General features: G+C 58.7%; 3 protein-coding genes across 3 annotated transcripts; all 3 read right to left on the bottom strand.

Moving 5' to 3' along the window:
- Nucleotides 1-2,613: 2,613 nt before the first annotated feature.
- Nucleotides 2,614-8,757, bottom strand: LDBPK_181430 (hypothetical protein, conserved; the record flags this gene model as incomplete). The annotated part of the gene is made up of 1 exon (XM_003860109.1): nt 2,614-8,757. One exon carries the CDS (start codon nt 8,755-8,757, stop codon nt 2,614-2,616), a length of 6,144 nt encoding a protein of 2,047 aa, XP_003860157.1.
- A 6,039-nt stretch (nt 8,758-14,796) lies between these two features.
- LDBPK_181420 (hypothetical protein, conserved) lies at nt 14,797-15,498 on the bottom strand (the record flags this gene model as incomplete). The annotated part of the gene is made up of 1 exon (XM_003860108.1): nt 14,797-15,498. One exon carries the CDS (start codon nt 15,496-15,498, stop codon nt 14,797-14,799), a length of 702 nt encoding a protein of 233 aa, XP_003860156.1.
- Nucleotides 15,499-17,565: 2,067 nt separating this feature from the next.
- Nucleotides 17,566-20,931, bottom strand: LDBPK_181410 (chaperone DNAJ protein, putative; the record flags this gene model as incomplete). Its single annotated transcript, XM_003860107.1, has 1 exon — nt 17,566-20,931. One exon carries the CDS (start codon nt 20,929-20,931, stop codon nt 17,566-17,568), a length of 3,366 nt encoding a protein of 1,121 aa, XP_003860155.1.
- Nucleotides 20,932-27,739: the final 6,808 nt, after the last annotated feature.

Genomic DNA, 27,739 nt, shown 5'->3' with positions numbered 1-27,739 from the left:
GAAGAGCAACTCCCCCTTCGTTTCGTCTCTGTCTACCCGTCTTTTAGACCCACACACACACACACACACACACCAGCTCACCTCCTCCCCACTCCCTCCCTCAGCTTCCTTCCCCCCGCCGAACCTCCTTTTTTTTGCTTGCTCCACGGCGATCGCTGTCTCACCGCCGTCCCCCTATTTTTCTTTTTTGTGCCACTTAGTGTGCGTCTCACGCTCACACACCCCTCATGCGCAGCGGTTGCATGCACTTCGACGCATCCGCTCTCTGGCGAGCGGTGGGCGGACTCTCTGAAGTGAGAAAGGCCAGCGGCACGCAGGCAACGACTCCCCCGCTGTGTGGGAGCTCCCTTGCTCGCTGTGGGCGAATGGTGCGACACAGACAGAGAACAGGTCGGGAGAGGCCGCGATGGTTCATGACGACCATGCACCCGTCGGCGCAGCGACAGCAGGCTGCGGCCTCCTTGCTTGCCGCTGCCGCGCTGGGCGCGGTGCAATGGTGCTGGAGCTTGACATGCTGCGAGGACAACGGGATCAGATAGGGCACAGTCAGGTGCATGTGGTCGCTGCTGCGGGCTCGCCCTCGCCTCCTCAGGGTGGCCGGCACGGGCCCTACAAGGGCTAGGGGGTGGTGTGGCGTGGCATGATGCGGCACATTGGGGCACAGGTGCTGGCGCTGCTGGCCCGTCGCGCGTGCCCTTCGCTTCCGCTTGTCGCCGGTGACTGTGTGTTGGGGCAAGAGGACGACGCCGACAAGCTTGCCAAGCCGGCGGGGGCGCTGACGCCAACTGCGTGGATCGCGGGCCTGGCCGCCGGTCTCAGACGCCAGGCCGACAGCCCACGAAACCGCGCTGCGACAAGGGCCACCTAGGGGAGGGCGGCAAGCACCTTGGATGCTGAGCGGCGCAGCTGAGCACGTCTCTGCGCCTTCCAAAGATCGTGCCATGCATAGAGGCGTCACCGAACAGCGCCGTCTCAGCGGTGCGTCAGTTGCTGCTGTAGCACACCTCCACGAAAACTCGACATGCTGCGCTCACTGCTTGTTGGGTAAGCTGGAAGAGCTGTCCGCCGTGTCGCCGAAACGGTGCTGGCTCCCATGGTCGATGGATGCTATTGGTGCTGTCGTCATCGTGAGCGGCCCCCTTCTGCTTTTGCGGCGGATCCATCGTTTCGCTGGCGATGGTGAACGATACGTCTTTTCGGGCACTGCCGCTAGCTGCGTGCCACTACCTCCCAGCAAGCCGAGTATTCTTGCCCCTGCTCAGCGTGGTCCTCAGCACCACCGATACCCTGCGCGCGGCGCCAAGATCGGCGAAGATAGTGTATGGGTATGTGCGTGTATGCGTGTATGTGTGTGCGTTCGAACGCCGCAACCAGATGCTGAGGGATATGGCCAATGACGTCAACGCTGAGCACGGCTTCCCTGTGTCTCGTCTGCGTCCCTGACGTAGGCAATGGTAGAGAACCAGGAAAAGGTAACCTCTTCCGACGCAGCCGGCAGCACACATGAATCGGTCTCAGCTGCTGTCACGTCAGCGGGCTGCTACTCAGTCAGTGGAAACTCAGCGCATGAGGTGCTGCAACAGGTCGCCATTGGAGCAGCCGGCAGCTACGATGCGGCGGCACTCGAAGCGCTTCAGTATCCGCTGAGCCCGTTTGTGAGCGCCAGAAGTGGAGAGGGAGGCGAATCGGCAGCCCTTCCTCCTCGGGCGGTGCACACGTCACGCGTGTTATACGTAGGGATCGGTGCGTGTTGCACCTTCGCAGTCGAGACGAGCGCCGGGCAGCGCCCACTCGAACTCCGACGTCTGCCGTCAGCCCCATCGCAGGCAGCGGGGCCTAAAGAGAGAGGGGACAAGAAGTGACAAGAGAAGGCGACGGTGGGTGGACGTCAAAGAGCTGACGAGGCGAACGGAAAGCGGGTGTGCAGAGGAGAGTAGGAACATGGAGGAGTTATGATGTCAAGCGGGGCAGTGCAACCGCCCAACGGTGCACAGATGTGTCTCACCCACCAGTAAACACGCGCTCACGGAGAGGAGGGTGGGCACAATGACGCACCGCCTCTTTTTTTCAGTTACGCTGGAGACAAAAGCGCAAGGATATCGCGCTCGGGTGGTGTGTGGGGAGGGGAGGTAGAAAGGCGGAAGCGACGGTAGATGCGTCGTCTTGCCCCGGTTAGTTGTGCCTGTTCCTTGTCGCGGAGGACAACAGCAAAACAAAGGAGCCTAACATGTCGCTTCCTGAACCATGAACACAACGCTCGAAATGGGCCGCAGCTGCCGGCGATGGGGCCGCTCCCGCCGAACGCTGTTCTCACACACACGAGCGCATACGAGCACCGAAGATAATAAGAGCATGAGACAGAGTTCAGCCTATTTGCCGCGGAGCATGTTGCGCATGGCACAACAACGGCGTGAAAGCAACGGAAAAGTAACTCGGGTGCGGTTGGGACGAGGGGAGGGAAGGTATGGATGCGGGCACCGTCACACCACCGCGAAGGTACACACACAAACGCATAGAAAGATCCACACCAGAGCCTGGGGCACCCCCCCCTCCTCAGCAGCATCTTGCCCCGCGCTGTTCTCCGCCTTACCTGACAGCCCCTCTCACAATCATCTACAGCCGCTGCAGCAGCAGCGCTTGGGCGCTGGAGTCGCTGCTGCTGTTGTTGCCGTGATGGTTTATGTTGTGCAGGCAGCTACCACCACCCTTGTAGCCGTGATTACCGCTGCTGTGTGGCATAGTGCCATCATCGCCGCGGTGGTGATGATGTTGCTGGTGCTGATAGGGGTACTGCTGCTGTTGTTGACGCACAGCGGGGGCGTAGTTGTGTCCGCCGTAGGACGGAAACCCACTGCCCTCCATCGGAACTGGTACCGTTGGGTTGGTCGCGTAGGTACGGTGGCCCGGGTTGCCGGTGCCGCCTCCGTTGTTAGCGTTGTAGCTGCCTTGTATCACCGAGGAGGACATGGAACCGATACGTACATGCGCTTGCTGAGCGTGATGCTGGTGCTGGTGCTGGTGCTGCTGCTGCTGCGCGTAATGGTGATGCTGGTGCTGCTGTGACGGTGGCCCCATGTTGCGATTGCCGTGATGACTAGGAGAGAGGCCGTACCCACCGGAACTGCCGGCGCCACCAGCGCTACCCCCTGCAGCAGCACCAACGTGCATGGCGTAGTACTTCTCCTCAGGCATGCTAGCCGAAAGCGGCATCGCCGGGTAGGCCGAGAGGTACGCACCGCCGACGCCACCACTGTTGCACGCTCCGCCGGGGCTGTACATCTGGTGTGAATGATGATGCATCGTGGCCTCTGCCGCGCCCGGGCCGTAGACATTGCCCTGAAGCGGCGACGCGGAGGCCGTGGACGATGACGGCGGTGGCGGCTGTGAACCAGTCGCGCCACATGCCGCGCTGTCACGTGTCAGAGGCTGCTCCGCCACGGGCACCATCGCCTCCCCGAGCGGGCCACCGTTACGGGCTTCTTCGCTCGTGTCTTGGCCAGCGAATGCCTCCTCCAGTTCACTCACCACCTGTTCCACCGCCGCCGCGTTGCCACGCCGCCCTCCTGGACCTTGATGATGTTTGCTCTGCGTGGGAGAGACGGCCAATGATAGCGACTGCTGCGGCGTGGCAGTGGAGGTGGGCGAGGATGTGGCCTTACCGCTTGTCGACTGCAGTTGCTTTGGCTGCCTCCCCCCAGTGGCAGCCGTGTTGCTGCCCTCGCTAGTGCTGGAGGGGTGGAAGATGAGCTGCGGCTGGCACATGCGGCGGATGGCCGGAGTGCACAGCAGGGAGGGCCTTGTGCAGCCCGCGCACTGCGGCACTCCCGTCAGCGCCGCCGCATCCGCCCCCTCGCAGCTCCATGGGCAGTTAAGGTGACTGTGCTTGCGGATAGCCTCAATGGTGCGTGGAAACAGCATTTCCAAAACACCCGCCTCACGAAGCGTGCACTGCGAGTGCGGCGCAGGGTAGCCCGGGCATAGCTGCACCTCTCCAGCACCATCGCCCCCGGCCTCCACCGCGCTCCCTGGGGAGCCGTACATTGAGGCGCCGCTCATCGCGCCCTGCTGAACGCGTGCTTGGCCGGCGACACCGTTCGCGGCGCTGTCGGTCCAGCTGCGGCTGCTGCTGCTCGCGGCACTGAAAGCAGACCACTGCGACGTCGGCGACGCGGCAGCTTTTGCGGCGGCAGCCCCGGCTCTTCGGCGTCCAGTCGCGCCAACACCACCGGCGGTGCGGCCCGCACTGGCTGAGGCGCCGACGCTCGTCACGTCCATCTGCATCATGTCTCCGCCGAGCTCCTGCGACGCCACATCCAAGAGTCGAAGCCCTTCCAGGAACGCACGCTGAATGCGCTGAAGGTGGTTGCGACACACCCCACGGACCATGTTACTGCTCCACCGCAGCGGGTCCAGCACGTTCATGTCACGAACAGGGAAGACGGCAGTGTTGCAGGATGGGCACATCAGACCGGCGTCCTCAGCGGCGCACCCGGGGCGGTTCAGCTGCACTAGAGAAGAAGCGCTGGTGCTGCGGTGCTCCGATGCATTTTGCGCAGCGTTGGTATCCGTCTGCTGCTCGGGTCGCTGCGCTGGCTGTTGGTGTGCTTCGTACCGTGCCTGGCGCTCTGCACGCCGCGAGCGGTTCACCTGGTCCAGCAAGTGCTTCACACCGCTCACGGTGAGCAGCGGCTGCTGGCGGCGGCGCACAAGATGGCCAATCGCCGCCTCACCCTCCGGGGTCAAGCCGAGAAAGGACAAGTCCGTAGCCGCGCGGTTCGACGCAGCAACACCTTCCAGCGGTTTGCTGTGCGCCGCATCCACCTCGAGGTAGCTAAGGTCCAGCGGAGTTGAGGTGATCTTGTGCAGCGGCAGTGGGCCGAAGGCTGTCACACAATACCGGTCGAAGTCGAAATAAGCGTAGAACTTCAAGAAGCGCGCGAACAGGGTCAGCGGCGACAAGGGGCGCGGCGACGCGGCAGTGGTGTCACGGCCCGCAGGGCGGGACGGTGACGGTCCTGGCTGCCCGGCAGAGTCACGATCGTGACAGCGGCCGCCGCGGTTGCTGCTCGTCGGGCTTGTAATATCGCTTAGGAGCCCTTCACCCTCCTGGTCCGCCTTGGTCCTCTTCGTGGTGGAGGCTTTGGCCGCCGTGGTCACCGGTGCACTGGACGAGGATGCGGGATTCTGAAGCAAAGACTCCTCCTCCTCCGCGGTGCTGTCGCCGCTCATCAGGGAGTCCAACGTCACGGCCGCCCTCGCCGCCGCTGCGGCCGTGCCGTCACCATCACTGTCAATCTGCCCAGCGTCGGCGTCCTCGAGGAATTCCACCGTGTTCAACATCGAGATCAGCATCACTGTCGCCGCGTAGGAGCCGATGTAGCCGGCTTGCCCACCCAAGATGTGGGCCTCGTAACAGCACCATGCCTTGAGGAGCAGCAGTGTGCGCTTGAGCACGTGCTGGTCCCCGATCACTGCGTCCATCTCGTGCAAGAAGCGCACGCAGTTGACACCGCCAAATTGGCCAATAGTGATGTCGTAGTTGCACCCCTCCATCGCCAGCTTCAGCACGCGCACCTCTGCCATCACCAAGGAATCGACAAAGACAGGCGTCTTGAAGCTGCGCAGGTAGTCCCGCACGCGGCCGAGTACCTCACCGGACGCGATGCTCAGCACCGCTGGCGCCACAAGACGCGGGCAGCCGTCCGTGGTTGTCGTTAGCTGCATCGTTCCATCAACGCTGCCGGTGCTGCTGTCGGTCGTCACAGGGAGCATGACCGCTTTAGCGGAAGCGTCCAAGGCAGCGCCACCTCCATCGCTGAGCGAAGATGACGACAGCGGCTGCGGAGGCGAAGGTGGAGGCGTCAGTGTCGACTCCCTCGCCACCAAGCCGTCAACCTCCACCGTCACGTCATTGTCGCCGTCCGGCAGCACGGTGCGCATGTTCACGCTGCCGAAGATGTAGTAGGAGATGTCGCCATAGTCGTGGCCGGTCTGTCGGCCCGCGTGGCGCAGCGCGGCTGTGATGTACCCAGCCAGCGTCTCCAACTGACTGCGGCGGCGCTGCAGACACGCCAGCGACGGCGTCAAGTATGTCAGCAGCTCGCGCTCGATCAGGCGACAGAGGCGCGGGCTCACCTCGGGCGTGAACTGAAAAAGCGACCGCGGCGCCGCATCCGCCGCGAGGTCCGCCGTCATCACCTCCTCTCGCGGCAACCTCGCCTCACCGTTCACCGCTGCGCCGCCATCCCTGGCCATCATCGACCCCGACACACCTCCACGACTGCCGCAGCTTACATAGCTACTGTTCACGCTGCCGTTGTTGGGGGCACCGGCAGCCGCCGCCAGTGTTGCCGGTGCGGCGCTGTTTGGTGGGTAGTAGGACATGCCAGACGCGCTCGCCGCTGGCATCGGAGGTCGAAAGCTGACGTTGCGCTGGGGTTGCTGAGGCACCGGCACCATGTCCTCCACGGGCACCTGCGACGGCACCCGGCTCGCGGCATCCTCTCCATTGTACTGCATCGAGCCGCCGACGCCGCCGCTGGATTGGCCCTGGGTGTTCGAGAAGCCGGCGCGCTCGCCGCGGCCACCGCCCTCAGCGCCACTGCTTCCCTCACCTGTTGCCATGATCAGCCCTCCCTGCATCGCATTCGCATCAGCGCCGGTCGTGGAGGAGACGCCGCCATGAAAGTAAGGCTGTGAGTTGTAGCGAAGGTTCTGATAGTAGCACTGCTGCTGCTGATACTGCTGCTGTGGCTGCGAAGAGTATTGCGGGCCGCCACTGTTGCCACCACCGCTGCGGTGCGCCGAGCCGTGGCGGTTGTGGCCGCTGTTCGCTGGATACGAGCCACTACCAGCACTGCCGTCACTGCCCATCAGCACGGGCTGAGGTGGATAGGGATACGGTGTTTGCTGTTGTTGAACGTGCTGCTGTTGCCGCTGCTCCTCCTGCAGGTTTCGCCCCACACCCTGATGGCCCATCTGTGTATGCGCAGGCGACATGCCGGCGGTTCCTCCTCTGCCGCAATCACTCATCCCGCCATGATAGTAACCATACGCCCCACCCGACCCGCTGCTTTCATGGCGGCTGTGGTGGTGGTGGTGGTGGTAGTTGGAGGCCATCATAGGCACCATCATCATTGCCGATCCCCCTCGACCGTAAGTACTGCCCTCACCCCCCGCACAAACAGCTGTGCCGGCACTCGTGTAGTCGCCGCCGCCGCCATCAATGCCACCAGCGCCGCCATTCATCGAGTAACCCATCATGATCGGGTCGCCTGCACCATCGCCGCCTTGCGCACCATTGAACATCATCACGAACTGCCCGCGTGCTCCGCCGAGGTGTTGGGGATGAAACTGCGGCTGCGGAAGGTTGCTGTACAGCAGAGAACCGCTGCCGCCGCTACCGTGGCCCTGGCTGTAGCCAGGGCTCAAGAATGCGCCAGGGACGACCCCACTGGAGTTGCCGCCGCCTCCGGGCATCATCGGGATAGGTGGCAGCGGCAACGAGCCAGTCGCCGGGACGGCGCTATTCACCGTGGCGCTGCCGCCGATCGGAGTGCCCGTGCCGCCGGCAGCACCAGCAGCCGCCGCCGCTGACATGGCAGCGTCCTCTCCCTCGACCGCGCCGGCCGCTGCCGCTGCTGCCGACTTCTTCTTCTTGTTTTTCTTTTTCTTGCGCTTCCTGGCGGGTGCGACAACGGCCGTGGCGTCGCCCATGTCACCTGCCAAAACGTTGTCCTGACAGTGAGTGTCGTCCGTCACTGGCAGCGTGTATGATGGCAGCGGTGGCGGCGATGACTGTGCCGCCGTGGGGCTGCTGCTCGCCGACGCGCCCGCAGTGTAGGGAGTCGGTTCGCTGCCATCTGGCGCGTTCGAGAGCTCGGAGTTCGACAGATAGCCGAGCTGGCGCGTCGAGAACTGCGCGCCACCCCCATCATGCGATGTATCACCTCCCTTGGCGCGCGCCGTGTCCTGCGCGTGCGGTGCGCGCTGCAACAGCGGTGTCGCAACTGTTGGAGGCTGAGGACTACTTCTGCTGCTGCTCTTTTTACCGCTGCGTTCGCTGAGCGGAGTGGGTGAGCTGCAAGACCCTGTGCCACCGCCTGCGCCACCGGCAGCAGACGGGGTGGAAAGTCGGGCGCTGAAGATGTGGCTGCCATTGCATCCGGTTGTTGGTAGCGAAGCACTGCGCCGCAGCCGCGATGGCGGTGCTGCGGAGGTAGCTCTGATTGCCTGCATGCGATCAGAGCGCAGCCGCTTCGTGGACGCACGGCTGCCTCCCACGTTGTTCATGTTGCCGGTGTCAAAACTCTCGCTCTCACTCGCGCGCAGGCACTCCGCCCTCGCCAGCGGGGACGGCGGCGAGCTCATGCAGGTGAGTGGAACCGCTGCTGAGGGTGCGTCGGTGCTGTGCATAGATATGAAGGAGTCTCTGTGATGGAGAAGTCGGGCAGGCGGATGACTAGCCGTATTTGGTGATGTTGTGGCTGTTGCTTCAGCGACGTTGTGCAGTGAGTCCGGCAGCCACAGGCGGTCCTTCTCACCGCCGCCGAGGTCCTGGGTTCGGGGGGAGTGCGTATCGGGCAAGCTGACATTTCCGAGACTGCTGCTCGGGGAGCCGGGCTTGCTGCTCGAGCCTGCTGCTGCGACAATACTTTTTCGCAGCGCTGGCATCGCTGCATCGTAACTGGCGTCGGCAGTAGACGCCACAATCGGTGACGAGTCACCGCTGCTTCGCAGGGTACCGCTAGCCTCCATATCGCATATATATATATATATATGCTGCCGCCCTTGTATGACGGTGCTATGTGTCTAAGGGAGGAATGGCAGGTAGCAGTGCCTTATAGGCAGAGCACTGCCGTGCAGGACACTACGCGCGCGTTAGTGTGCGCCAGTGACTCGGCTGCGTACTCTAGAGCGCCGTGTTCTCTTCGCGGCTTTCCTCTTTCTCAGTCGATCCGATTCTACGCTGCTGCCACAGATGTGGGAGAGGCAGCAGTCGGTGCGCCTGCGCGTGCCTGCGGGTGTATGTGCAAGCACAACGGCACGAGCGGAGAAAAGAAACACAAAAGACAATGATGCCAGAGAAAGTGGAGGGAAGAAGAGAGACCGTATCAACGAGAGATAAGACAGAAAAAAAAAAAAGAAGTCAGTCGAATTCAACGAGACACGCGCGCGGATGCAAATCTGCTCGTGATATGGGGCACACGCACTCACGCACACGCAACGACAACAGTAAAGAGGAACAGCGACCGGAGCCCGAGAGGGAAAGAAAAATGCGAGAAGTAAGCGAGTGGGAAAACGAAGATAACGCGAAGTCACGCAGGCGAGAACCCGGAGTTGCGTCAATGAATCAACCAGTCGAAGACGAGGGCAGGGAAGAAAGAGGGGGGAAGGTGGACAGCCTCACAACACGAACAAGAAATTGTGAGAGAGAGAGAAGAGAGATGCAGAAGAAACGAAGAAAAAAAAAACAGCAACAGAGAACGCAATGATGACGGAGCGTAGCGCAGAAGCAACCACAACCACAGCAACAGCCACCGCAACAACGATGATGATGACAAACCCCGACGGCAACGCCCACACGAAGAAACAGACACGGCCGAAGAGCGAGCAAAAAGATGGGGAGAGTTGTAGAACGACAGAGCAGTAAAAAAAAAACGACGACGAGGAGGAAGCTTGAGGTAAGAGAGGAAGTCGGAGGTAGAGGCCAAGAAAAGATGCGAGGAGACGTGAGAGGGGCCGCGTGGGTGAGTTTGTGTGGGGGAGATGTCCTAAAACGAAACGACGAAAATAAGTGGACGGGAATCCGGTGGAAGAGAAACAAACAAAAAGCGTGGGAAGTGAGGCGCCACACACAGACAAACAGACAGAGACAATGCAAGCACGAGTTAGATTGCGACAGCAGCAGCGATTCACAGAGACACGGACAAGCAAGAGAAACAGAAAATATAGAAAAAAGAAAACGAAGAAGGGGATGGGGGCACAGTAGAGAGCGAGTGTGTGCAGAGAAGGGGGAAGGAGAGGAGTGGAAAAGGTTCGTGAAGTATACACAGATATTGATGGGCTTGGGGAAGGGAGGGGAGAATGGCGCAGAGATGTACAACCATGCAAAAACTACTCGGGGGCCCAAACAAAAAAAAAAGACGGAGAAGGACGAGAGAGAGACCAAACTATAGGGATGAAGAAAAAATGGAAGGAGAGGGCTGAGGCGTGACCACGACGACAGAGGAGGTGGCCTACGTACGTACGGAATGGCAGGAAACGAAGAAAATACAAAGGCGTAAAGTCGGCAAAGGCAGGCAAAGAGGAGGAGGAGAGGGGGGCGTCTGTGTGCGTGTGCGATGATGACAACGGCACAGACGGACACAAGCACGCGCACGAGAAGAAACGAATACGGCTATTGTGGTTTGGGAGGTGAAGGGAGAAGAAGGCGCGGAGAGAAAGTAGTCACACGCTACGCAGTGTTGAGCCAGCGAACACAGAAAGGAGTGTGGCAGTAAGCGAAAAGGATGGGCGTTTTGGGCGCAAGTTCCCTTTTTTTCCTCTCGGTCGAGCCAAAGGTCAGTAATGCAAGGGCGGGGAGGGTGAGGGGGTAACTGATGTTAGTCGACGAACTTCTCCTCGTCAGTCCCCACTGAATATCTGCTTTCGCTCTCGGAGCGCCTGTTTTCCTCGGACGCCAATGCAACTGTCTTCACTCTTCACCTTCCTTCTCTTCCAGCAGCTACACTGCTGCGATGCGTCAGGCAACCAACCACACTCTCTAGGAGGAAACGCTTATTCGCTTTCTCTCTTACCCCTCTTTAAGTCCTCCTCTGCTTGCTGGTCGGTCTTGATGGTCGTGTACACTTGCGGCTGTTTGTTTGGGGTATGTGTGTGTCGGGGGGGAGCAATGAATTGGCTTGGTGTGCACGACTAGGAGACAGCAGCGAAATTCAAGATAAAATGAACAGACGCGCACACACACAATATATATATCATACCAACGACTATGACGTTGTGTGCAACCGGTGCGGCTGCAAGCGAGGTAAAAAGACACACACACACACAGGAGGGGAGGAGGCGAGCGCCAACCAAACGAAAGAAAAGAGGGAGAAACGAAAAATAAAAAAGGGATAAAACCCTCGCCTGCTTAGTTAATCGATGCGGAGTCGTTGCGTGTGTGTGTGTGTGTGTGTATCGTGGCTGTTATTTCTGTTATTGCTGTTAAGCAGCCTGAATTCTGTAGAGGGAGGGGAGGAGGAGGGGGGGCTTCAGTGATGACGAATCTCCTTGATGTCGTCCTGTGTGTTCGCGGCTTATCTTCGCTTTCTTCGGCTTCGTATTCTCTTCTCGCCTTCTCACACCTTTCTTTTAGGACTGCTCTCTCCCTCTGCGATGCCTCTCTCTTGCCGTCTACGCCGTCCGCCGTTTTTCGTTGTTTTCTTTGTTTTGCGCGCCCCCTCTCTCCCCTGCTGTTGCGTCGGTGCTGAGAAAAGAGGACGGGCCGGCAAGGGGGAGCGCCTCGGAAGAGTAAAAAAGGTACGCAAGTGTGTGCGTATGAGAGTGAGCGCGGGGAGGACGCCGGCACACAGACACAGAAACGCGCGTTTTTTTTCGTGTGTGGGGGAGGGAGGGAGGAGGTTGTTGTTTCGGCTGCTGTGTGTATGTTTGCCGAATGAATGCAAGGTAGATGTGGTGGTGGTGAGGGGTGGATGTGAGGCACCCAGGCAAACGGAGAAGAGCGATGCTGGGCGCAACAGCAACTCTGCTCTTTCCTCTCGCGCTTGCTGTGTCTTCCGCGCCCTTGTTGTGCTATGGAAAACGAGGCCCTGGCGTCGGCACGAAGAGAGGGACAAGGATGCGGAAGAGAGGACGCTAAAGAAAACAAAAAAAAAAACCGAAGACGCAAACCTGGGAGCCGACGCTGATGTCGACAGTGACGTGATGGGCGCACGCACTCGCGCAAAGACAGATCCCAAAAACAAGAAGGAAAAAAGGAAAGGGGATTGCAACAGATGGCAGCGATACGTCGCCAAAGGTATGATGCCTCCTCCTCCTTCTCTCTCTCGGCCCCGTTACCCTGAGTCGTCAGCGTAAAACGACAAGAACGAGCGCCTCCAGCGTACCAGCAACCGCGAGAACGACAGCAACCGCAAAGTGGCGCCAGGATAATCGGCCAAAAAGAGAAAGAGGGACCAAGAAAAATGAAAATAAAAAAAAAGGAGGCGAGTAAGTGCCAAGATACACGCACCCGAAAAAACAGAAAAGGAAACCGAAATCAACCGCGAGAAACTCACAGACAGGCAGGCAGAGAGGGTTCGTAGTCAACAAACATACATACATATATATACTATAATATATATATATATATATGTATAAAATAGCCGCGGAGGTAGTGGTAGAGAGAAAAGCGACGCGAGCACGCAGCGGTGCGGGGGCGGAGTGATCACACAAGAGGGGAGGGAGCACAGATTACGGAGACGCGAAACACAAAAAGGGGGAGAGAGGGAAAACGGCAGGAGCCGTGTAATGCCTTCCCTCGCTCAGTCACAGACAGAGAGACAGATAGGCGTACCCAAGAACGCCTAATAGAGGCAGCAGAGACCACGACAACTCTGGTGCACAGCGCCGGCTCAACAACAACTGCCAAACAGCACGACAGAAACGAAAAAGAGAGAAGTGTGGGAAAGGCGCAAGCCGAAGAAGGCAGCACACTTCGCAGGAAGACAGAGAGTGGCAGACACCCAACGAAGAAAGAAGACAGCAACGAGCGCACGCAGAACAGGGCAACACGAGAAAGAACAACGAGAAAACAACAAAATAAAGGGGGTGGCGTGGAAAAGTCAAAATATATAGAGAGGGACAACGACAAAGAAAAAGACGAAGAACGAAGTCAAGCAGGATGTCCAGCACACAAGTCGAATAAGCAACGCCGCTATGTGAGAGACACACACAGACAGACAGGCACACGCACACACACACAGACGCAGACAGGGGTGCAGAGACGCAGAGAGGAAGGGAGTGCGCGTGTTACCTTCAAATTGATATACAGAGCCCCACAACAGCCAACAGCAGTCGTGCTATCGAAGCAACGGAAACGGCTGATGCGTGGCGATGTCCACACACAGAAAAAGGAATGCACTTACACGAAATCCGTGCACACGCAGAGAGATCGACCAGCAAAGAGAGAGGCTGTCAGCCGCACGGCTGTGTCGGCGGCAGCTCTGCTCGCGCGCGCACGCACCAAACAGGCGTCTGTGCGTCTTTCTGTTTGGCCCGCTCGTTTTCGTGTATGTGTGATGATATAGGGTGCGCGCGCGTGTGCGTGTTTGAGGGGAGAGGGAGAGGGAGATAACCTCGGAGGTTTGATTCCCTTTTCTTTCGCTCCTTTTTTTTGCTTGTAGTGGGTGTCGTCCGTGCCGTGGTGGCCGCTCGACGCAGAGATATCGACAGCAATGAGAGCGACGGGGAGAGTGAAGTCGGGGGAGCGGTAAAAGAGGACAGGCCATTCATGAGCCACAGTCACAAACACCAGCAGCGCCAGCGATGATGTTCGCGAGGTGGCGAGCACCGAGGCTGACCAGAGAAGAGGACAGAGCCCTACAAGGAGAGCGAGAGAAGAAGGGAGGAGCGCAAGGAAGAAGAGGACGACTAAACCTGCAGGATCAGTGCTTGCTTGTTACTATTTATGTGCGCCGGACTTCAAGGAAAACGCACCGAGCTCTCCGCAAGCACTCACGAGTACAAAGCCTCCGTGTAGTGTCGACTGTCTCCCGTTCCACCCGACATCTAGCTCCTCTGGCCCTGGCAACGGAGTCTTGGTACGAGGGGGAAATGTAGTGTGGCACCGATCACTGGCAAGAGACTGAAGCCCACATGAAAAGAGAAAGACGCACACATACGCGCAGGCCGCCATCTGCTCACTTGGTCTCTCGTCATAGGGAGAGAGCAGCTGCACCGTGTACAGCAGAGGGCGTGGGGCTCTTCCAAGACCTTGAGCCGTCCTCGTCCGTGTGCTCAGTTGCCTTCGCTCGTTCTTCGAGTGTTCCCTCCTCTATGTCTGCATATGGAGCGACAGCGTCCTCAGCTGCAGCGAAAGGGGTTACACGCTGTGGGTCATCTGCTGCGGCTCAAGAGACGCACACAGAGAGAGAGAGATACAGCGGCGCGCTGTCCTTTTCGCTTGCACGCACGTGTGCTCCTCGCGAAAAAAAAAAACCTGTGCAATGACAGCAATGATCTAAACACCACGCGCAGCACGAGTGATGAAGGGTAACGATGAGAGAGAGACGCGCGTACAACAAAGAAAGCGACGCGGGAGAGCACCAATCGATGGGCATCAGTGACGCGCCTCCCTTCAGAGCTCGTGTGCAGATCCGCGCAAACACCGAGCTACACGCGGAAAAGATGGCAGCAGGCAAGACCGCACCCACCAAGACAGCGGAGGGCCAACGCTCCTTCTGAAGCACAGACATAAAAGTCAAGAAGAAAAAACGACAGGATCATGGCGCCGGCAAGGCAAGACGTGAAAGAAGAAAAAGAAAAGAACGGAAAGAGTGGGATCAAGCGGGTACGTGCAACAGGCACGCACACGCGCGGAGAGAGAGGGGGAGAGTTTGTGTGTGTGCGTGTGTGTGGTGACGGAGCAGGCAAACGCCGAAGGAAAAAAAAAAATCGATCGTACACGTCCCTCATCAAGGAAGAAGGAAAGGCACGAGAAAGAGAGAGGAGGAGGAGTAGAGAAAAAAGGCAACGAAGACGCCTCCACGAGCAGCGCTACTCCTCGCGCTACATCCTCCTCCTCTGACTTCTTCACATCAAATTCTTCATCTTCTCCAACACTTGCGGGTACTTCTGCGTGATGAGTCGCATGTCCTCCATCTGTATGTATCCCTGCTTGCGGATGTCCAGAAAGCCCATGAGCCGACGCGCCTCCTCATCAATCACGCGGCGCACCTCGCGGTCATTGACGTCGTAGTCACCTACGTAGCGCGTTGCTGCCGTGATGACAGCCTTGATGTCCGTCAGTGACAGGAAGCCGTCGCCGTCGTCGTCGTAGGCGTTGAAAACTACGTAAAACAAATCTTCGGTGCTGTACACGACTGCTACGTGGTACATCAGAAACTTCTTGAAGGTGATCACCCCTTCGTTGTTGATGTCGTACCCACGAAAGAGGTGATCGTAGTAATCAATGCCATCCTCCTCTGCCGCGTCTCTGTTGGCGTCCCCGTTGGCCCCGGCAGCCGGCTGCTGCCTTTCCCCTTTGTAGCGGCTGGCCCATAACTTGTCGAAGATGCTGCCCTGCTGCCACCTGCGTTGCTCTTGAAGGATTCTACGATTCTTGAACATGCCTACGCTCTCGATGTACTGCTTAAAGAGGAGCGGGGTCATGACCCCAGATGGGGCGGCCTTCATGAAGCGGGTGTGCAGAAAGCCGATGGCTTCCTCGGAGATGCGATCTTTCACAACCTCCCGGTAATCATTCATCTGCTCGCGCGAAATCCTGCCGCCCATCTTTGGAGGCCTCTGGGTAAGCAGAGGGGGCGTGGGCAGATACACGAAAAGATGATAAGGAGGGCCAGCGTGAGCCACAGGTGGTACGAGAGGGAAAAGATGATGACGACGCTAGATGATGGGGGGAGGGGGCTGTGCGCCTTGGCTTTCGATTGCCTTTGATTCTGCTTTGCCCCGTTGGCACACAGGAGACACTCGCGTGAAGAGCAGGGTCAGGAACAACTTGCACAGAGACACACCCGCAACGACACGCAGATGCCGCTGCTGTCGTCGAACAGCATTTTTGGAAGGGAGAAACGTAGGGAAGAGAAGAATTAGATCAGACGACGAGAGACGAATACAGGTGGCGATCCGCCTGCTGATGTAAATGTAGGCCCACATACTCCGTTGCGCGTGGAGCGCTTCTCCTGAAGGTGGGTGGAGGAAAGAGGAGCCGGGCATCCGGAGGGGCGATGAAGATTCGTTTCAATACAAAAGCGTCCATATTCCATGGCAAAGAGGTCAACACATAGACGCACACACGCAACCGCCGCCCACCCACCGCTGTGTCGCACGGCGGCAATGACAGGGAGCGGGGTCCACCGACGCCCTTCGGCGTCGCCCAGCCCACTGCCATTCTACTGCGCATACACAGCAGCCGAGGCCCAGAACTACGCACGACATCACCGCAGCGCAGTAATAGCAGGAGAAGAGATGGTGGATGCATGTACGTGCTGAATACGCGGGCAGGACTCGTAGTGGGCTGGTCCAGGCGTGAGCATGGCTATACGTCTCTTCGGCACAGCGCCAGCCAAGCCCTGTCCACCGGCGCCAGAGAGCCCGCAGCCGCACCAGAGGGCATGCTGCAGGCTGCTCGGCATTATCACAACGAGTGGGCACTGGATCATGACATCACGATGAGGCGGCCGGTATCATGAAGGTAAAAATTAAGGAAAAATGTGCTCGCCCTCGCGCTCCCTTCCCTTTTTTATACAAACGCACAGGATCACCCACACACAGTCTCTGAAAAGTGGAATGCTGCACCAGTCGAGCATAGCAAGGGCGTAGGCCTTTGTTCCCCCTGACCCCACCCGTTCGCAGCACACGCGAGAGGGAGCACCTAATGATTTGCAGGTGCATTCAGCGCCCGTCTGCCCTCTCCCTTCTCCCCCATCATATCTGGCTGAAGTGCATGCGTGTCGCGGGCGCCTTCGAGTACGTGTTCTCCTGTTTCGTCCTGCTGGCGTGGCAGCGCAGCACACACGCAAAGAGAGGGGGAGAGACGCACGAGAGGCGGCAGTCCGTCAGAGAGGAGCTGTGCGCCAGCGAACAAACACGACTGAACGCCTACATGCGGCATTTGGTGAGTGAGGGCCGACGAAGGAGAGAAGCGGGCGGCGGAAGGGCAACCGACAGAGGACGAGAAGCATCTGGCAGAGGCAACGGGTGACAAGAGGGAGGACGGAGACCTCAAGAGACAGAGAGGAAAAGGGTCGACGAAAAAAAAAAATGACGGTGGCGAGAGAGTGCGTCACACGCGTCGGCCGACACACACATACACACATGCACACGAGCGCACGCATGCATGAGAACACTCTGTCCCGAGGCACGCTCGTGCGTATACGACACACGGCACGCACGATGAGGGAGCGAGAAGAGGGAGAGGGAAGGAGAGAGGTACACGCACACACACACAACCGCCCAAGGAAAGAAGTCGAGGCGGCTCACAATAAACTCTAAAACTGACAAGCGAAGAAGACAACGAAGAGAACGTGTTCACAGTACATAAGAGAGAACAAGAAACAAAAAGGGGGAGAGAGAGTGAAGGAGAGGGAACAAGAACGCCAGGCAGGAAAGAGGGTGTGAAGAAGGTCCAAGCAAGGGACAACGCTTCACGTCTGCGGTATCCAAATATTTGTGTCCAGGTGTGGGTGTGTGGGCGGAGAGATGGGGCTGTGGTGCCGCCGAAATACAGATTTTGAAAAAAAAAAAACGAAAAAAGCGATCGGAAGGGAGCAGCTCAGAGAAGGCATTCTTCGCGTTGCCGTCATACGTGCAGAAGCTAACTGCACCGACCTCCTGTAGTACCTAATCCTCCTCCCCATCTGAGTCCGGCAATGCCGTCCAGCCGCTCAGCGCCGCTGCGGCTGTGAGGATACTCGCAACCGAAAGCGCACGCGCCGTGTCGGGCGATGATGCACACGCTGCGGCGGCGGCTTCGGAGGTGGGCCGAGGCAGCATAGGCAGTGGCGAGCCGTGGCGCGACACTGCCGAGGGCTCCATCTTCCACGATACGGAATTGGCAGGGGAACCGGAAGCGGCGCTGGCGGCCGCGGCAGAGGAACCGCCCTCCATACTGCGTGGAGACGAGGAGCGTCTCGTTTGCCGCTGCAACGTGCGCAGCTGCGCCCTGAGCGCGGTTATCTCCACCAGCGCACAACGCTGCGCGTGCTTGACAGCATTCTCCTTCTCCTTGGCAAAGACACAATGTAGGGCCATGGCGCGCCGACGACGCAGCGCCATCTCCTCTTGTTGCTGCTGCTTCACAAGCAGACTGCGTTGGCGAGACTCGTCGCTGACGAGCATCAGTAGGCGCCGCTCCGCACCAGCCAGTAACATCTTTGTCTCGCCATTGGCGGAGGTGGTGACGGCGACGGCAGGGCAATCTGTGCTGCTCGACGAGTCCAACGAGCTGCGTTTCTTGGGGGATGCGTACGGGCTCGCTTGCGCAGATGCCCTTGCAAAGGCACTACCGCCCGACAGCCTGTCCGCCATCGCGGGCGCCGCCTCCAGCGTGCCGGTCGCCGAAAGGAAAGATTCCAGATGCCCAGTCGTAGAGATATCCGTCACGGCGGTGGTGCTGACAGCGCTCCTGGCGCGGCCTCTCTTCGCGTCCAGTGCGCTAGTGGTCTGAGCAGCGAGTGCCGCGGGGGGCAGCCACTCGGCCGTGTGCTGCTGCTGGTATTCCGACTGTTGCTGGTGCCACGGTTGGTTCCCCGCGAGCCTCACGCCGGCATCACACCGATGCTCGAGCTGAGCAGCATCATCGTAAACGCTGGGGAAAGGGCTGCGGCGGGCTTTCGCCTCCGCGGCGGGGGAGGACGCGCAATCCACCGCCTCTGTGGCTGGCACGCCCTGGCCAAGAACCGCCTGCACGGCGCTACCGGAGAGCTGGCGCCGCTGCGACGCCTCCTCAGTTGCCATGGAGGAGCGCCGCTGTGAGGCCCGACGTACATGGTATCTGTCAGCTGCCTCGCGGCCAACCAGCTGACGCCTATCACGCCCCTCGCGGCCCTCGAGGTACAGGCGGTCGAGTCGCTCGTAGAAGCACAAGAAGGAGCGGTCGCGCTCTACCCAGCACACTTGCAGCAAACCGTTGCGCCACGCCATCTCCTCCGTCGTGAGCGCGGCGAGGCGGCGTCGCACCAAGACAGCCTGAATCACTTTCGCTTGTTGGCGATGTAGGCGGCGCCACGCGAGCTGTTCCTCTCGCTCGATCAGCTGCTCCCGCTCACTCGCCTCGTCATGCACGAGGTACTCCAGCTCTTTCTCAAAGGACAGCGGCTCCTCTACCTCCGCCTTCGCAGCTGCCGCGGCAGCAGAGATGGCGGCAGCGTTCTCGCGCTGATGCTTTGCCGCGCGAGCGAGTCGACGAAACTGGCGCTCCTCCTCAGCGAGTCGAACTGATCGCTGCCTCTCCTTCTCCTTCGCCAGTCGCTCTCGCCGCTTCTTGTCTAGCACCTCCTTGTCCTTGTCCGCTAGACTCGGCATGGGGCGCACTCGGTGGAGGAAGGAGGCGCGCACGGGGTCGCTGCGGCTGGTGGCGCCGTTGATGCTGCTGCTCTTATGCAAGGATTGGCTTGCCCTGGCCTCAGTCGATGCTGCTCCGGCAGACGAGCTATGGCTGCGGCCGTTTGCCGTCATCTGCGCACTGCTGCTACAACGCGGAGTGATCGGCTGGCCCCGCGGCGACGCGGCCAAGGAAACCGGTGACGCTGCCGCTGCTGCGTGAAAGTTCGTGAAGCTGCGAGGTGTTCCCCAGTGGCGTGGTGTTGTGGCCGTGGAAGACGCGGACGGCATCGCGACTCGGTTCACCGTCGTGATGCGCGTCGCCGGACGGTACGAGGACGGCGTGCGGTGACCGTCGTCTCCGCAGCCAGCCGCAGTGCCATCTTCGCTACAGTCCTCAGACGTGGTGTGCGTGTTGCGGGTGCTCGGCTGAGCAGACGCCGCCGACCGTGCATCTACGCCACTGGCGCGTGCAACGCCAGACGCAGGTCGCAAAAGCGGTGCACTCCCCGTGCGGAAGGCCCGATTTACGCCCGCCGACTGCGCCATCGCCTGCTCCTCAGCACCAACGGGTGAGCCGGCGCAGCTGCTGTAGTGGGCCGCTCCCTCCTCCAGGTCGCCGCTGTTCACGAGTGCGTTGAGGGGCGTGTACCAGCCTGTCGACAGCCCACCCTCCACCGCCTCCGCGTCCATTGTCTCCTCCTCCCGCCACGCGGATGACGACGGCGGCTCACCAGGCGCGCCGGCCTCGGCACAACGAGGCTTGGCGGCCGGCCGTGGCGACAGAGATAATGGCGAGTACGCCCGGAACGTTCGCGGTGTGGTAGCGACGCCATTGCGGGCCAACATTGTCAGCCGCGCCGGCGTGCCAAGGAGCACCGTGTTCGGCGCATGGCTTTCAATGCCGCTACGCACCCCCTCCGTCGTCGCGCGTGGGGATCCACGTCGCATGCGAGGCGAGACGCCGTTAACGTCGTCGATGTGGGCTGCGGGGTCGCTAGTTGTGCCAGTCGACAGTGATGCAGCACCAGCTGTGCTTGTGATGCGTGTTGATCCGCGCGTGGGGTACACCTTCTGTTGCTGCTGCTGCAGGCGCCACCGCTGCTGAAGCAGCTCTTCTTGCCGCTCTTGCTCCCTGCGCAGCGCCTCCCGCTCTCGATCGCGCTGCTCCTTCCTCTCCCTCTCCCTCTGACGGCGCAGCTCCTGTTGCCGCTCCCTCTCTCGCTTGCGAAAGTGCTCCTGCTGCGCCTTGGTGTACTGCGAGGTAGATGCCTTGCCACTTTGCGGCGGCGCCGACGAGGTGCGGTTGCGTGTGCTAGCCCGCGCGGCTTGTCGCTGGTACAGTTCTCTGTAAATATCCGACATAGAGGGGGCCTTCATGGAGTACGGATTGGCACCTCCATGGCCGCCGGTTTTGCCACTAGCGCGCGGGCCATACTCGAATAGGGCAGCGCGCAGTGCGAGGTCGTACTTGCGTTTCGTTTCTTCATTCGAAAGCACTTCGTAAGCGCGGCACACTGCGCGGAAGCGCTCCGCCGCTGTTGGGTCGCCCAAGTTCTTGTCGGGGTGGTACTTGAGGACGAGCGACTTGTATGCAAGGCGCACCTCCTCGGCAGAGCTGAAGTTGGCAATGCACAGGACCTCGTAATGGGGCCTTCCCTCCATTACGATTATCGGCTGCAGCAGTAGGAAAGGGTTGATACCACCGCACGGCAAGGCGGTCAGTCGTCGACCCTACCTCTCCGTTTTTCTCACGTACCCAAGAGCGGCAGCGAGACGATCAGCGATACACCAACGTGCACACACGCGCATGCAGAACACCCCCCCCCCTCTCGCCCAACGATCGGTATTCCGCGTGTGAGCAAAGTGCGTCTTCGGGTGTGCAGATATCTGAGCGTCGTTCTCTGTGGCGGGGGGGGGGGTACCAAAGGACCTCTTCGTGCTTCTTCTACTGTAGTGGACTAGCTATCCATGTACAACCATCGACTACTACCATCTTAGGCGTACACTTGTGCAGGTTGCACCCCAAAACAGCGCTAGAACTGAAATAGCGCGCCGCTTTGGAGTCTAGCGACCGAGGGAGTCGCGCCGCACCACCACCAACTAAAAGCGGCCGACAACACCCGAGAAAAAAAAGATCTCAGATGTATGAGGAGATGCCCAACGATCCGTCCCTCACACTAGAAGCTAGTGGGAGACGTCCTGTACGCTCCTAGGGCGACTCTCTCCCGGTTCAGGTGGTGTATACAGCGAAAGAACTGTTTGTGCGAGGGGAGAGGGGGAGGTGTGGTGGCGGCGTCGGCGGAGTCGTTGATGCCCGCGTGTCGGTCAGCAAGTTGCTGCAGCGGAGGTCGTCGTTTGTGCTATCCTTGGCGGCCACACACACACACACACGCATATATATGCATGTATATGTGTGTGGGAATGAAGGGCACCAAACGTGGAGGTGCCGACCGAGAGGGAGCCGGCAAAGCACCGAAAAGGGCGAGCGAAGAGGGGGGCGGAGCGAGAAAGGAAGATCAGCAGGCCGGCCAGCGCTTCCGCTTCAGAGTCGGAGGAGAGGAGAGCAGCAGAGACTCACGAGTCTCCTTCGGCCAACGCCTGTCGAGGTGCCCACATGGCATCGCGTAGCAGCGCACTCGAGGGCACCAAAGCGCTCCACGGTGAGCACGCACGCGGGCAGGCGATCGATGCGACGAGAGAAGCGCGGCAGGCATTGCCCCCACACCCACTCCCCACACACGCACACGCACAGGATGATAGAGAGCGGGGCAAAAGAAGAAACGGAAAAAGCAAAGACGAACAGCCCAAGACCTCAGGCAAGATTCGCACCTCCCACCAACACATCAGCCTCATCATTCACGCATGTGTGTGTGTGTGTGTGTGTGTGTGTGTGTGTGTGTGTGTGCATCTTGGCTTCCGTCTCTGCCATCTCCTTTCCCTGTCAATATGCCGCTAAGTCTATCAAGAGCCAGCAGAGTGCGGCTGGCCTGCTCTCCTGGAGGTGGGGGGAGCATCTGCCGTTACTTGTGTATGTGCGGCAGTGCCGGCAGCTCTACGACTCCGCTGTCAGAGGAAGAAGGAGAGCACGACTGAGGCGAGCAGATGCCTCCCTTCATCATCATCGTCTTTTGAAAGTGCATATTTCTTTGGTTCATTCTCTTGCTTGTTTCTTTCCCATGTCGATTCCGGCAGCACCCTACATACACACACACGCAGACAGGATTACGCATGATGGCGGAATAGTCCGCACGCGAGAGAGTGTGTGTGGGGAGAGGGAGGTGAGGATGGCGTCGTGCTGCGAGAAACCGACAGGCAGACAGTGATGAACGAAACGAAATAAATAGAGACACAGATACAAATAACGACACCTACACACATGCAGACAAAGACATGGAAACACAGACAGACCCAACGCAGATCGAGGTAGAGAGGCACACACAGTAGAGAAAGGGGAGAGATGGAGGGAGATGGATAGGCAACTAGAAGACTTCGTGAGCGCATGTACGTCTATGTTAAAAAAAAAAACATGATGATAGAAGAGCACATAGAGATGGGAGATAGGTTACTTTGGGGAGGGAAAACAAGGAAGAGGGAACAACGCGAGAGTCCCAAAACGGAAAAGAAAACAGAGAGACGTCAGGGATGCCGGATCGAGTGGCACACGCACACACACCGGCGGAGAGAGAGAGGCACAGACATAGACAGATGGAGAGAAAACAGCGCTCACAGCGTGCAACACCGACAAGAACCAGACAAACAAGGAAAAGGAGGAGGAGAGACAAAGAAACGAAACCGAAGCGAAAACAGAAACATTTTTTAAGGACGCGGCCGCCTGCCTGCAACGCCCACGCACACACACACACACACACACGCACGCACACACGCACAAAGAGATACGAAGCAAGACATAGAGGTGAAACCATACCCGAAAACAGAAAGCAAACAAAGAAGCGCTTGCAGAGGTGTAACTCGGAAAACAAAGGCGTAAATAAATATATCAAAAAAAGCGAAGAACAAAACAGCTGCGTGTACTCAACGGGAGGGGATGTGAGAGGTGGGACACTCGATGTCGTGCACAAGGGGGAGAGAGAGGGACAGAGAGCGCGAAATGTTGGGCGATGCCGACGACAATCACAATGAGGAAAGAGAAAAGGAGGAAGCCGGAAGCGCAGGACGAAGAAACAAAGAAGGACACAACTGGTGTCTGTTGCCTCGTGTGTGTCTCTGTGTTACCATTCTCGCGAGAGAGACAAGAAGAAGGAAAGCATGTGCAAGTGAGTGTTGGCGGGAAAAGGGAAGGATAGGAAGAGATCGACTGGACTAGGCGGAGCTGTGCAGGCATGTGTGTTTGATGACGCATGTGAGTATCAGTGAGGCCGGAGATGCACACGTTGACGGCAAAGAGAAGAGACTCTGTCGCACGGGGTGAAGAAGGAGTAGAAAGGGGAGTGCCAACACGAAAGGGAAGAGGAAATCAACAAAACAAGGCAAAGAAGAAAATAAGAGACGACAGAAAACATTGGGGATGCGAGGAGATGAGCGAGCGGGTGTGCGTGCGTGGGTGCGTGGTTCGAAACGAGATGGGGGAAAGGCGCAGTAGAAGCACACATATACACACACATATATATATAGGTATGTTGATATGTTGATATAGATAGACCCAGGCGAGAGAATCAAAGGAGGATAGGGGAGGGAGGAGTGGGGGATAAAAGAAGGAGAGAGAGGGTGGAAGATGTCGTGGCCGGCTGCCACCCCCTCCTTCCCCCTCTTACAGCCCAGCTCCCTCCTTCCCCCCCCCCCCATCGCGACGGCGTGATACGGCACAGACACGCACGCACATACAGAGAAGAGGGGCAAAGAAGAAGACGTAGACACAAGACACCACACCTAAGTTTTAAAAAAAGGTGGTGGCTCAAAAGCATCGTGGAAAAAAAAACAGAGACGCAGTCAAGGGAAGCGACAACGCACAACGTGGAGCGGGAGGGAGAGGCACACCGACAGCGCGACGGCGAACAAACGCGACCATCGCGGTCGACGGTGGGATCTCACACACAGCTCAGAAGCAAAAAAAGAGAAACAGAAAGGATGCCGCCAGAGACGGCACAGGTGCGAGAGGAATACGAGAGAGGGGTGGGTGCGTGGATGGCGTAAAGGGAAGGTGCGAGGAAGAGGGGAAGCGAACGAGGAAAATATAAAAAAAAATAAAAAAAAAAACAGACCTCTGCACTCCGCTTCACATCCCCGTCGCAGCATCCCTGTTACACGCATAACACCCCTGGGAACCCGGTGGCGTTACTGTCCTCTGGACACCGCGCACCGTTTCCCTTTGGTCTCTTTCAAAGGCGGGCTTCACATACCTCCTCCGACCCACCAGCCTCTTCGCCGCCACCCCCCCCCCTACAAATCCCCGTCATCGCTGAAAAGAGAGGAAGGCGGCGATGTGAGAGACAGAGAGACACCGACTAATACTACAACGCGCAAGGCCCAACAGCGCTGGGGTGGCGACAACAACATTACGAAGATGAAACCAAAAGATAAAGACATTGTGACCCCGCACACACACACAGCGGCGTGGCACACAACAATCACACAAGCAGGGCGCCTACGTGCTTGCACTCTCTCTCCTCTCCTCGTGTGCGTGCGGCTCTGACACCTCAGCGTCTCTACAAGAGTTCTTCCTCTGCTCTCCGCCCGTTCCTTCATACATCCGCAGATAAGCGCAGATTCATGCTTACCCCCCCCCACTCAAGCGCACAATCACATACTCGCATTGAGAGACCATCACAGAGAGGTAGAAGGGGAGAGCTACAAGGAGGCAGATGCGACCCCAACACGCAGGCAGGCACCCCCCCAACCCGCTCCTCAGGGATACGCTGGAGAGGAAAGAAGGGTAAGGGGATGCGATGCGGGCTCCCCCCTTCGCCTCTTTCTTTTTTTTTGATTTTGCATCAATCGCGTGTTTCGCCGAGTCCGTGGCGTTTTGAGCTTGTCTCCTGGTCGAGAAAGTCCCGGCCCCACCCCTTCCCTTCCTCGTCACCTCCGCGCATCTCTCTCGCTCGCCCACCACCCCCCCCACATCCTCTTTGTCTGGTTACCGCAGGATCGGAGACACAGAGAAGAGGAGGGGGAGAAAAGATGCACCGAGAGCCCCGTCAAACATAAACGTAAGAGGAAGAGAAACACAGAGAAAATAGAAGATCACAGCCGGAAGCAAAGAGGGGGGCTTAGATGGGCAAGACTGGGAGAGAGACGGAGGGGGGAGGGAAGGGGCGCCGATGAACTCTGCAGCACGGCACTGAAAGACCCACACGCAGGCAGACCTCGACAGATATCAACCAGGAAGCTCTGAAAAGGGCCACACCGCAACACACATGTCAATTTTGCTGAACGGAGAAGCAACACATAAGAGAAGAATAAAAACACAGGGCAGACATACACACACGCACACACACGCATACCTACACAGGGCAGACAGACACACACACACATACATACACAGGACAGACAGACACACAAACACGCACACGCATACGCACATACCTCTACACATACATAATCGCGAAGATGATGATGAAACAAGCAAGGCGGAAACAAATATATATATATATATAAGGAAAAGAGAGCACAGAGACAGACACAGACGCATATGAAAACGCATATGCGTCATACATACATACACGTAAAAGACCATCACTCGTGCATGGCGTTATCCATCACACGACGAGTCCATCGATGCTTGCTGCCGTGTGTGATCGAGGAGGGAGTGAAAGATGGAGAAAAAAAAGGTTACGCGTCAGCTTGCTGAGAAACTCTTGCTGTTTCCTTTGTCGTTGTTCGTTTTTGCTTTTTTTCGTTTTTCGCTTGTGCCGCGCCTCACGACCCACACACAAACACCTCTGCTGCTCCTCTACAGGGTGGGTACAGCTTGTACAGCACCCGAAACACCACGTTCAAGCTTCGCTGAGCTCGAAGTCTGCAGCTGTTTTGTGGTCTAATGCATGTACACGTGCCGTGAACCGGTGCGCACAGAACAAGGACCCTTGCGTGGAATATCAGCGATAAAGCGAGGAAGAGGGTAGATACCATACAAGCAGAGGAGAGATGAAAACGGTAAAGGGCGGGTTTCTGGCGCAGAGAAAGCGGCTGCTAAGCAGACAGCGGCGGAGCACACGCCCAAGGAGGGAACGACCACGCAAAAATTTTTTGACAGACACAGGCAAAAGGCATAGGCTGGAAACAACGGAAAAAGAGAGAGTAGAAGCACAGACTCACTCGCGCACAAGCACAGAACTCACAGAGGCATGAGTAGACAGATACATCGGTAAGAGCAACAGAGAGGAGGCGCTCGAAAAGGAAAGAGAGTGAAAGCAAAACAAGAATTGCGCATCCGGGTGACATGCGTGCGCTGCTCATGCAGCACGCCAACACGCACCCACACAAACAAGAGACGAGTCCCGAGTGAAGGAGGGAGAGAGAGGGAAAGGAGGAGGGTCACGTAACGGGAGAGATGAGAGAAGCAGAACAATCGGCGACAAAGTCGAAAAAAAGAGCCCGAAGAAAAAAAGGAAAGGGACTTGAGGTAGACCCACGCAAGAAACAGAAACCAGATCCTAGGAGACAGTGAAGCGACAGCAACGACTCACCAGGTTGCAACTCCAAGTGAAAAGGAACCGAATTTACTTTTTTCAGCGTGTCACATACTCCACCCACGAAGACTTCAACAGATACACACGCAAGCACACAGCCACGGCCCACCTGCCTCGGTCGCACTGCGGCTAAACCCTGGTCGACCAGAGCGAGCCGTCGGCAGCCGAATGGGTCATGTGGCTAGCGGGCTTACCTTGTACTTCCTCGTACCTTCTCCGCATACACACTGCACGATCAGCCCCAGACGAACCTGGGCGGACCACACGCCTTGATTCACGCGGGCAGCGGCCAGGATCCTGCTCGAGGGCGGAAGCGGTGGCGCCCGTCGTGCGGGTAACCAGGCGGTGGCGCAGGCGCATGCCGGATCAGCTCAGCGAGGAAGCCGGCCAGCCGCAGGCCAGGGCCTTCCCAGACCCTGCGCTCGGCATGCATGCCATGTTTTTCCCTCGGCCGCGGCATCCCATAGCATGGGGCGGTGGCTCTCTCCATCGGGGTCTGGGGGCCTCCGTGGTGTCACTCGGGGCGTTCTCGGCGCGCTTCCGGCACCGGCGCCGCGCCCGCCCACACGGCCCCACCTGGGAGACGCCGGACGCGCCGCGCACATGCACGGCGGGGCCGGTTCGCATGCATCTCCTCGCGCCCCCTTCGCCCACCGCCCCTGCTCTGCTGGCCTCTTCTTGCCCTGTTCGGGTGCGATGCGCCATATGCCAGCGGTGCCCGACAGCGTGTGCGCACAGCGCCCGCGTCCCGGCGCCTGACCCAAGACAACGCCGTTTTCTAGCAGGCCCGCTGTCTTCGCCCCCGCACCTGCCGACACCACGAG

The sequence above is a fragment of the Leishmania donovani genome, chromosome 18 (genome assembly GCF_000227135.1).
Source record: "Leishmania donovani BPK282A1 complete genome, chromosome 18".
NCBI classification, from domain to species: Eukaryota; Euglenozoa; class Kinetoplastea; order Trypanosomatida; family Trypanosomatidae; genus Leishmania; species Leishmania donovani.
The sequence above is the reverse complement of the archived record's forward strand: the minus strand, read 5'-3'. Positions and strand labels throughout refer to the sequence as shown.